This window comes from Danio rerio, chromosome 23 (assembly GCF_052040795.2).
Source record: "Danio rerio strain M-AB ecotype USA chromosome 23, GRCz13ab, whole genome shotgun sequence".
NCBI lineage: Eukaryota > Metazoa > Chordata > Actinopteri > Cypriniformes > Danionidae > Danio > Danio rerio.
Genome location: NC_141043.1, coordinates 10,275,210 through 10,287,223, shown reverse-complemented (window position 1 = coordinate 10,287,223; position 12,014 = coordinate 10,275,210). Strand labels below are relative to the sequence as shown.

At 46.3% G+C, this 12,014-nt stretch overlaps 1 protein-coding gene across 6 annotated transcripts in view; it reads left to right on the top strand.

Moving 5' to 3' along the window:
* The window catches only part of plxnb1a (plexin b1a), a 199,131-nt gene that overhangs the window by 118,068 nt on the left and 69,049 nt on the right, over positions 1-12,014 (top strand). For all 6 annotated transcript variants that reach the window (XM_087306601.1, XM_087306600.1, XM_087306598.1 and 3 more), the window contains exons 6-7: positions 2,068-2,168; positions 2,244-2,376. In XM_087306601.1, the coding sequence (XP_087162727.1) occupies positions 2,068-2,168; positions 2,244-2,376 (234 nt within the window). The remainder of the gene's footprint in view (positions 1-2,067; positions 2,169-2,243; positions 2,377-12,014) is intronic.

Sequence of the window (12,014 nt, the reverse complement as noted above, 5' to 3'; positions counted from 1 at the left end):
TTAAGCATCTTCACTGTATTTTTGATTTTATTACTGATTAATAATAAAAAACAGTCGGCAGCAGCAGGAATACCGCACGCTGTCACTTTAAGAATAGTGCGGCTCTGATATGGTTTCTCTTTCTTGTGTCTTTTGATTCTCAACTTGTTTGTTTATTAAACAAATGAGGGTTAATATGAATAATCACTAAACACCGCGCTCTGACACAAGTGTGCATGTATTTCACCATTAAAGCGCTCACATTAGGATCGCGTTAGATGTGTGTGTGCTCTGCTGTCCAGGCTAAGCGCCGCGCGCGCAAACACACACACGCTACTTGTCCAAGGCTAGGCACGGCGCACACACACACAACAGCACGTGCTCTTTTGCGCTTTTAAAAATATGAATGATGCGCATCCCGTGCTGCAAAAGTTACATTACAGCACATGCTTTTAGTCATTTTCACGTGGAACTGAGCTTTGCAGAGGCAAAGAGTTTTCACACGTGTACAACTGGAAAGGGGGCGGTACGTGATGGAATAATCGTTTATCTCGATTAATGGCTTTTCATAATCGTTACAAGCCAAAATCGAAATCGGATTTTCGATTAATTGCACAGCCCTACCCAGGATCACAGGTGATAAGTGTTAAAATGAAGATTAAGATAATATATATATTAAATATGTTTATTAGGGCTAAACAATACTGGAAATTGGAAACAGTATTGGAAAAATCTGACATTGCAATATTGCAAACATTGACATTTCTAACAGTCACTACTTTATTTATTTATTTTTTTTTTGTCTATGGAGATTAGAAAAATCCGTCCTGTGATTTTTGTCCAATCAAATCACACACAGAAGGTAATTCGCATCTTAATGAACTACCTGAAGACATGGGCGATTTATAATTGCAGCAAACTGTTTGGAAGCACTAAAATGTTAAGTGACATATTAGCCCCTTTCACACATACAGACCTTTCCGGAAAATTACCGGCAATTTTCCGGAAAGGTTGTATGTGTGAACAGGTCCTTTTTGAAAATACCGGTAAATTCGTTCTGGCTATTTTCTGGAAAGAGAAGTTGTAACATTACCGGTAATTTGCCGGAATGCTGCGCTGTGTGAACGCAGAAGGAAGATTTCCGGAATAAGCGTGTGCACGTCTAGAACGGGCTGACGTGAGACACCTGCTTTAGCCAATCACAACAGTCAGACGCATTCACGTGCGCGCGGTTTATGAGAATAAAAGCCTTTGAATATTTTTTCCAGACACCTTTAGCTGCTAGATGTTAGTCAGATAATGTTTCTATGTTCCTTCTTAATGCTGTGTAAATAATTATCGATAAAATGTTTATGATAATCCGTTGTTTGTTTACCTTCAAGTTTTGCGTGTGCCCGTGAGCGCCCATAGCGCCAGCACAAACACATATCATGAACATCTCGACATGCGAAAGTGTTTCCCTATGTTTTCATTAGTTGTACTCAATACTGATCCATTCGAAGAGTTTGTAATGTAGTCAAATGTTTACAAACACAAGCGCAGCCGTTTAGAGGTCATTTCTGGTTAATGATGTCAGAATTTACCGGCATTTTGCGATGGATGTGTGAATGCTCTTTTCCGGAAAAATTCCGTAACGTCCTCGCCTGTGTGAACAGCGTTTTTTTTAATATACCGGTAAAGTAGTTCCGGAAATTTTCCGGATATTTACCGGTATCACTGTGTGAAAGGGGCTATTGTCTGGGTTATTGTTGTAAACTACACTACAAAAACCTTGTAATAAACTTCCAGTACATTTTCTGTTATTATACAGACTTCTTTCTCTATATATTATTCCTTATACATTGTATTATTTCAGACTACTAAAATATCAAGAAAAGCCACTTTGTTAAACATCAACATCCCATATTATAATTCACAACCTAAAAAGGATTTATTAACAGATAATTTTACAGTGTACAGATTGCATTGCTATTAAGTTAGCTTAACACTTATTAAATATACATTAGAATCATACTGCAAAAATTGTCAGTTTTCCACTTAGAATCAAAATGAGTGAGTGTTTTGTTCTGCTGTGTGGTGTGTGATTAGGTGGAGAAGAGGCCTGTGGCAGAGTGTGACACACACACGGACTGCTCGTCCTGTCTTTCGGTGAAGGATCCGTACTGCGGCTGGTGTGTGCTGGACGGCCGGTAAGTCTCTACACTGTAGTGTTGAATGTATTTTTATACTGAGTTTTCTGACTGTGTGTCTGTTCACTCCTTCAGCTGTGGGATGCGTTCAGACTGTCGGCTGGGCTCGGTTGAAGGTCATTGGCTGTGGAGTTTTGATGAACAGCAGCAGTGCTTGAGCGTCCAGTCTCTGAGTCAATATAACGCCAGCCTTGGAGAACAGAAACGGGTAGAATATCCTCCAAAATATTACAAAATCCATTGATTACAAATCCTAGAATTGGGTATATGCTGAGCTAGTTTTTCTTCCCATACTGATAAACTTCCAGTGAACGGTTAATGTGACTTTTTTCCATTTTATACAGTTCCTTTTACAGCACTTGTGTTGTAATGTAATTGAAATACAATCAGTTAAATTGACTTTGGCATTCATTTAGTTGCTCAAGAGTAAAATGAGACAAAAAGCCATTTACTCGCATGCGCTCGTCAGGATCGACAGGCTAGCGCAGAAGCTCCATGGAATATACTAGGGTAAAATAAATGTTCACATTTTAAAGACATAATGAGGAAAATTGTAATATAATGCAGTGCTTCTTGTACAATCTGAGACCTTTTTTATATCGGAAATCACGCCAGTGGAGATGGCTGATTTTTAAAGAAAATGGACTTTAAACGCGCTGATTTTGCAAATGACATACAGTTCAACAGAAGCGCTTACCCCAGATAACTAATAAATTAAAAGTCCTTTAACATTTTTCTGCATAAACCCTATATGTCATTATATTATATTTTAGAAGGAGATAGTAGATTCTGTTCATCAACCTTTTACTTGAAGGGGTGTTCATTAGACTTTCATAGACAACATACCATGTCATAAATCTGGCATAAACATGATTGTCAAGAAGCCTTTGTAACTCTGTCATGAATATATTTCTGAACATGTTTACAGTGGAACAAACTGTATTTGTCATTGAATTGCCTTGTAAAAAGTGTCATTAATTTGACAAATAATTTTTAAACAGCGTCATTAATATTTAATGACATTTTAATGACTAATTTAGCTTGTATAACGTTCGAGGTTACTAAAGTAATCCTTCGTTCCCCGAGGAGGGGAACGGAAGCACTATAAGTGGATTTGATGTTAAAATCCACGTATGGGAGGTTCGGTTCACAAGCTACTCGTCTGAAAGAGTATTGAACGGGCCAATTAAGAATGAATTGGCAGCGCAAGCCTGCGCAGGTGTGCGGCATATGCAATCAACTGAGTATATAAGCACGCCTGGCGCCAGCAGACGCTATCCTTTTAAAGCTGAAGAGACTTTTAACAGCTAAGGGACAGTCATTATGGCGACGGAGTATAGTGCTTCCGTTCCCCTCCTCGGGGAACGAAGGGTTACTTTAGTAACCTCGAACGTTCCCCTTCGGGGGGAACTCCAGCACTATAAGTGGATTTGATGTTAAAATCCACATATGGGAGCCCATTGAAAGCGCCATAATGACTGCACCTTACCAACACCCACCATGAGAGAGCGGTCAGGCAAGCGTGACACACCCAGATCATGAGAGGCGTGGTCCTCCAACGTGCCCTTGGCCCTAACTTATCCCACTTCAAAAGAAGTTTTACGGAATAGGTATATTTTTTGGGAGTCGCTAGCGTCTAGATAATTCTAGGAAATACGACAGTACGTTGGGAAGCGTGCCATCCCAGTAGGGAGGACGCTGTGGAGACCATCCGCACCCAATAGGGGGAACAAACGGAATTACATATGGACTAACCCTGAAAAGGGGGAGTGCGCATAAAGGTGGTTATCAGATAGGGAAAGCACGGGTCCGCCCAGGGGGGGAACTTAACCGTGGCGGAAAAGCATATGGGGATCACCAGCGGGGATCGGCCATAGCAGGCACCTATACCCAAAACGCGGGCTGACCAGCGGGCAGACCTACTACGTAATGGGCCAGCAAGTGACTCCTCCGCTGAGTCAGTGCTGGGGGCCTCGGAGGAATCTGCAGGGCTCACCGAATGGGGAACTTTACTGACAGACAGGAGGGTGCACATCTCTCCGTGTTAGGGAAAAAAGGCACCGCAAGCGTGTACAACACCTACCGAGTTGTTTCCTCAATCACCAAAGGTAACCTAACACCCTTGTGGAAACCGGCTCCACTCGCAGATTATAAATCTTGCAAATGTGTTGGGTGTCGCCCAGCCCGCAGCTCTACAAATGTCTGTTAAAGAAGCGCCACGCGCACACGCCCAAGAGGATGCAACGCTCTGCTCAAATAAGCACATGAAATAGCCTCCACAATCCAGTGGGATAAACGTTGTTTAGACACGGCACTTCCCTGCTGCCGTCCGCCATAACAGACAAAGAGCTGCTCAGAAGATCTAAAGTTCTGAGTACGGTCCACATAAATGCGCAGAGCGCGAACTGGACAAAGTAAGGACAGGGCTGGGTCTGCCTCCTCCGGGGGCAGCGCTTGCAGGGTTACCACCTGATCTCTAAAGGGAGTGGTAGGAACTTTGGGCACATAACCCGGGCAGGGTCTCAGGATAACGTGAGAAAATCCCGGCCCGAATTCCAGGCACGAGTCACTGACCGAAAATGCCTCCAGGTCCCCGACCCTCTTGATGGAGGCCAACGCGACCAGCAAAGCTGTCTTCAGGGACAGAAATCTTAAAGATACTGTATCGAGTGGCTCGAAGGGATCAAATCGCAGGCTCGTGAGAACTAGGGCGAGATCCCAAGAGGGCGCGAGAGGGGGGCGAGTTGGATTAATTCGCCTAGCGCCTCTGAGGAACCGGATGATGAGGTTATGATTTCCCACGGTGCCGCCAGCCACCGCGTCATGGAGAGCGGAGATGGCAGCAACGTAAACCTTTAGAGTGGAGGGCGACAGCCTACTGTCCAGCTTCTCTTGAAGGAAAGAGAGCACAACACTGATCTGGCAAGATCGGGGGTCTTCTCTGCGAGAGACACACCACTCAGTGAATAGACTCCACTTCAGGGCGTAGGCGCGCCTCGTAGAGGGGGCTCTAGCCTGAGTGATGGTATCAACCACCGCTGGCGGCAGGTTACCTAAGTCTTCCTCGTGTCTATGGACCACACGTGGAGGTTCCAGAGATCGGGACGAGGGTGCCAGACGGTGCCTTGTCCCTGAGAAAGTAGGTCCTCTCTCAAAGGGATCTGCCAAGGGAGGGCCGTCGCGAGGAGGGAGAGCTCTGATATCCAGGTCCGGTTGGGCCAGAGGGGCGCAACTAACAAAACCTGCTCCTCGTCCTCCCTGACCTTGCACATTAACTGCGCGATCAGGCTCACTGGGGGAAACGCATACTTGCGTATGCCCCGAGGCCAGCTGTGGGCCAGTGCATCCGTGCCGAGAGAGCCCTCGGTCAGGGAATAAAATGACTGGCAATGAGCGTTCTCGGGGGAAGCAAACAGATCGATCTGGGCCTCCCCGAATCGCGCCCATATCAGCTGGACAGACTCAGGGTGGAGTCTCCATTCTTCAGAGTGAATCTGCTGCCGTGAGAGCACATCGGCTGCACGGTTGAGCATACCTGGGATGTGAATGGCGCGCAGCGACTTCAGCCGCGGGTGACTCCAGAGGAGCAGACGGCGGGCGAGCTGAGACATGCGGCGAGAGCGCATACCCCCCATGCGGTTGATATACGCCGCCGCCGTACTGTCCGTCCTGACCAGCACGTGTTGCTGCTCCAGCGCCGGAAAAAAACGGCGGAGAGCAAGGAACACTGCCAACAGCTCTAGGCGATTGATGTGCCAATGCAGCTGGGCACCTACCCACAGGCCCGCAGCTGCATGCCCGCGACACAGGGCCCCCCAGCCTGTGCTGGAAGCATCTGTCGAAACAACAACATGACTGGACGCCTGTCCCAGAGGCACACCGGCCTGCAGGAACGAGGGGTCGTTCCAGGGGCTGAGGGTGCGGCGACACAGCGCAGTAACAGAGACTCGGTGTGTGCCCGCATGCCATGCGCGTCTCGGAACTCGATCTTGAAGCCAGTGCTGAAGTGGTCTCATATGGAGCAATCCGAGCGGCGTGACAGCCGCAGCGGAAGCTATATGCCCCAGGAGCCTCTGAAATATTTCAGTGGGACCACTAACTTGCTGTCGAGCTCCCTCAGACAGTTCAGCAGCAGGCGAGCGCGCTCTCCGGAGAGGCGCGCTACCATGGTGACCGAGTCCAGCTCCATCCCGAGAAAAGAGATCCTCTGCACCGGGGCGAGTTTGCTCTTTTCCCAGTTGACCTGCAACCTCAGTAGGCGGAGATGCCGGAGCACCTCGTCTCTGTGCGCAGTCAATTGCTCCCGAGAGTGGGCTAAAATCAGCCAGTCGTCGAGATAATTGAGTACGCGGATGCCCGCAAGCCGCAGAGGCGCTAGGGCACCCTCCGCGAGTTTGGTGAAGACCCGCGGAGACAGAGAGAGCCCGAAGGGGAGGACCTTGTACTGCCATGCTCGACCTTCGAACACAAACCGCAGAACTGACGGTGGCGTGGAAGAATGGAGACATGAAAATACGCGTCCTTCAGGTCTATGGCTGCAAACCAATCCTGAGGACGAACGCATCGGAGGATGCGCCTCTGCGTAAGCATTCTGAATGACAGCTTGTGAAGGCAGCGGTTCAAAACGCGCAGATCTAGGATTGGCCGTGACCCACCGCTCTTTTTGGGTACGATGAAGTACGGGCTGTAAAACCCGCTCTCCATCTCGGCTGGAGGTACCGGCTCGATTGCACCCTTCGCCAGGAGGGCAGCAATCTCCTCTCGCAAGACAGGGGCGGACAGGGGATTGACCCTGGTGAAATACACGCCCGTGAACCTGGGAGGCCGTTTGGAGAACTGTAGTTCGTAGCCGAGTCTGATCGTGCGTATGAGCCACCGTGAGGGGCTGGCCCGCGCTAACCAGGCAGGCAGAGCCCTCGCTAATGACGTCATCGCAGCAATCGTTGACGTACCCGCGGAGGGGCAGCGAGGAGCGGGTGTGCTGATCCGGGGAGCGCGAGGGTCCCACAGAAGAGCTGGAGGAGAGCGTTTCGCTCTGGCTCCGCACCCTGACTCCTGAGAGGGGGCTTGGGGGCTGGGAGAAGGGAGACCGGAGAAGGGAAGACTCCTCTTCTCCGGATGGCCTGTCTCAGGGACGCTTCGCGGTCCGTTTACCGGACTTAGCGGCGCCCTGGGCAGGAGGGGCTACCGGCTTTCGGCGTGCTCGGGCGGGGCAACGGCCGTTGGCGGGCGCCCTCGGCGAGGAGCAGCGGAGGTGGATGGCTCGGCCGGGGATGGAGCGGGCTTACGGCCCCGCCGATAGATGACTTTGCCCATCGCATCCGACTGCTCCTTCACCGCCTTGAACTCCTGGGTGAATTCACCGACGGTGTCGCCGAACAGGCCAGCCTGGGATATGGGCGCGTCAAGAAAGCGAACTTTGTCGACATCGCGCATATCTGCCAGGTTTAGCCAGAGGTGGCGTTCCTGGACCACAAGTGTGGACATCGTCCTCCCCAGTGCGCAGGCGGCGGACTTAGTGGTCCGGAGAGCATATTCGGTCGCCGTACGCAGCTCGTGTAACAAGCCTGGGTTAGACCCACCCTCGTGCAGCTCGCCCTGCGCTTGGTAGCGCTGGTAGGTGGCCATCGCATGCAAGGCGGAAGCTGCCTGGCCCGCAGCCTTGTAAGCTCTAGCTCCGAGGGAGGCAGAAAACTTACAGGCTTTGGACGGGAGACGGGGCGGACCACGCAAAGCGGGGGCGCCACGCGGACAAAGATTGACCGCAATGGCGCGCTCCACCTGCGGGATCGCCTCATACCCCCTGGCAGCTCCACCATCCAGGGTGGTGAGGGCGGAGGCGGACGCAGCGCGGGCAGAGAAAGGTGCCCTCCAGGACTGCGTGAGTCTACTGTGCACTTCCGGGAAGAAGGGGATGAGAGGCTTCGAAGGCTTCACCTTCTGATCCTCTACGTAACACCCATCTAGTCGGTCCGGCCGCGGGGCTGGGGGATGAACCATCTCCAACCCGACGGCCGAAGCAGCCCGAGAAAGCACGGCCAACATGTCCGTTTCAGAATCCGTTTGACGGCGCTCGCTTGCCCAGAGGGGGCGAGCGGGTCCGGATCATCGTCGGACAATGAAAGCCCACCCTCCGATGCCGCGGAGGACATCTGATCTCCGGTGTCAGCGAGCGTGAGAGCTACCATCTGATTAGACGGATCCCTCCCAGTACCCGAAGCTTGGATGGAGCGCTTGGAGGAGCGAGAGGTCCGCGAGACCTTGGGCGGCGGATGATTGTCTCTCGCTGAAGCCCTCAGATCTGCCCGAGCGCCCGCTGCAGAGCAGGAGGCAACTGGGGTGGCTCGCTCTCTTACGAAAGCTAACCGCGATCTCAACTGCGCAACGGTCATGGCATCGCAGTGACGACATAAACCGCCCCCGAGCACCACATTAACATGCTGGACCCCCAAACATGTAATGCAGTGATCGTGTCCATCATCCGGAGCCAGGAAACCCCCGCAATCAGAAACGCACAGTCGGAGCGCCATCCTGAAAAGGACGTGCTGCACGACTGTGTTGCTCTTTTAGGATTTGCAACAATACGCACCGCTTTTGGAGGACCGGACCCAAAGGGACGCCAGGCAAGGGAGAAACCCAGCTCGACCGTCTGCCGCTGCGTGGACTCGCTCTGGACCGGGATGCAATCGTTCTCTCGAAAAGGCTGTAGATCAGCAGGAGGAACCCTCATAAGCTCGATCAGAAAAGGCTCTGAAGCGAAAAAGGATAGCGTCTGCTGGCGCCAGGCGTGCTTATATACTCAGTTGATTGCATATGCCGAACACCTGCGCAGGCTTGCGCTGCCAATTCATTCTTAATTGGCCCGTTCAATACTCTTTCAGACGAGTAGCTTCTGAACCGAACCTCCCATACGTGGATTTTAACATCAAATCCACTTATAGTGCTGGAGTTCCCCCCGAAGGGAAACTGTAGTTGAGATTAAAAAAAAACTATATTAATGACATTGTTAAAAAATTCATGACATATTTAAAAAGGCTTCATGAATAAAATGACAAGTTTTGTTGTCTTGGTAATTTGTTTGAGAAAGTAAGTTGTCATGAGAAAGACAAAAAAGAAGTTGTGATGTATTTGTTTAATGTCACTTTGTCATAACCAAAAAGGCCATCTTTTCATTTAAAAAATGGCTGTGATTTCAACGGTAAAAAAACTGTAAGAATGCTACAGTAAATATCCATAACCTGGTTAACAGTTTGTTTCCTTAATATATTCGGCAAATAACCGTAAACTGACTTTCCCAGAATTCCCTGCATGCCCCATCATTTTTTATGCTTTTTGTTGTTAATAATATGGTTCTTTTTAGTTGTTTCCCCATCAGTTATGTACATTAGAGATTTATATTACATCTAATGTTGATAAACAATGTTTATTTCATGACTTTAATTTTATGTGTGTTACCATACTGGTGTTTAATAGCTGTGTGAATGAGACTGAGCACCCTCTATACACTGATAATCTTTTCTGTTGTGGGAAAAGTTGTTTGTGATGAGCATTGGTTTATTATGTAAGTTTCTCATCACCAACTGCATATTGCTGTTTTGATGTTTCTATATGTGTAACAAAAGTTATTTAGATGTTGGTAATTCAAAATACAGACATATTACATCTATAAATTAATGAAATATGGTAGTATACTGTAAAATAAGAGAAATTATGTTTGCGGTTTGTACCGTATTTTTCACAGCTGCCGTTTTTTTACCATACATTTTACAGATTTTTTTACAGTGTGAGCACTTAATGACTGTTGTTAAAAACATGCATAAAATCTTATTCACATTCATGACATGTGCCATGTCATGATTATAAAGGTTTAATGACACCCCTTATAAACATCCCTTCAAGTAAATTGTTAACAAAGCACTTAATATGATGATTTTAAACTATTATTATTATTGATGTTTTAAACAGTTGTTAATCTTTTTTTTTACATGGGCCAGAAATATTTTTTCTAGGAGATACAGTAATATAGTAAATACAACTTCAACTGTTTAGATGTATATTTTGTTTCTGATTCATCAATTTTTAATGTAAATACTTAGCTGCAAATCTATTCTGAATGACTATGAGAATAACCATCATTAATAATTTATCTCCAATAATAATTTAGCATGAAGTGAGCGTCACCTCAGCATATTATAATGATTTCTGAGAGATCACATGACACTGAAGACTGGAGTAATGTGGTGGAAAATTATGCTTTGAACTTGATGTACATATTTAATATGTTAAAATAGAAAACAGTTATTTTGAATAGTTTATTTAAAGCAAAATATTATAGATTAAACAGAAGTTAACTTCATTAAATCAAAAGCAGCATTGTTTAAAATAGAAATATTTTGTAACTTAAATATAAATGTATAAATAATTAATTAATTTTCTTTTCGGCTTAGTCTCTTTATTAATCTGGGGTAGCCACAGCGGAATGAACCACCAACTTATCCAGCATATGTTTGACGCAGCAGATGCCCTTCCAGCTGAAACCCATCTCTGAGAAACATCCATACACACTCATTTACACTTATACACAACAGATAATTTAGCCCAATTCACTTGTACTGCATGTCTTTGGACTGTGGGGGAAACCGGAGCACCTGGAGGAAACCAATGCGAACACGGGGAGAACATGCAAACTCCACACAGAAACGCCAACTGACCCAGCCAAGGCTCGAACCAGCAACCTTCTTGCTGTGAGGCGACAGCACTACCTACTGCACTGCTTAATATTCTGCTGATTATGATGAATAATCATTTACTCTCTTATGTTGTGGGAACTAAAAGTGTTTGGTTATCGATATTCTTCAAAAACCAAAAAGAAATCATAAATCTGCAATAAATGATGTTTGAATATGATTTTGTGGTGAAATTACCCTTTAAAAATCTTATTAACAAAAAAAAGAAAAAAAACACAATTTATTATATATATTTTTTTATCTGGAAGATGTTTAAATCAGTGTATTTTATTAAATTATACATATTTATATTAATTAAAATAAAAAGTTGGTCACCAAACAACATTAGGAATAAAAAGCTAATATACATTTAAAATCAAATGAGGCATTGCAGCATTAACAACAAAAACTACAAAATGTTCTATTATTTTAGGTTTCTCTCAATTTTTTCCTTTTAATTAAGATATTTAATTTAATATTTTAATTATAAATATGTTAATAATAAATATGTTTCCCTAACACATTCATTTAGGTGTAGTTTCCAACTCCGTCTTTAGTTGAGATGTTAAACCGAGGTCCTGACTCTCTGTGGTCATTAAAAATCCCATAGCACTTCTCATAAGAGTAGGGTTGTAACCCCGGTGTCCTGGCCAAAGTCCCTCAATCGGCCCTTACGATTATGACCTCCTAATCATCCCCATGCACCGAAATGGCTCTTTCACTCTCTGTCCACTGCCACAATAGCTGGTGTGTGGTGAGCGCACTGGTGCTGTTGTCTTGTGGCTGCTGTTGCATCATCCAAGTGGATGCTGCACACTGGTGGTGGTCTGGAGAGAGTCCCCTTATGATTGTGAAGTGCTTTGGGTGTGTGACCATACACAATAAATGCGCTATATAAATACACTCATTACATTACTCTTTTTGGGGTCTTTTTAAATTCATTTATGCTGAGTACTGAACATAAATGTATGGTTGATGTTGGTTGATGTATAAAATATTGAAACATTTTTAATCATGACAGAATGTGACACAAAAGGCATCCAAAGCTGCAAATGATGGAATCAAACATTTCGTTTCTTTGTGTTGTCAGTTAGCATATGGTTAGCAAGCTACAGTTAGT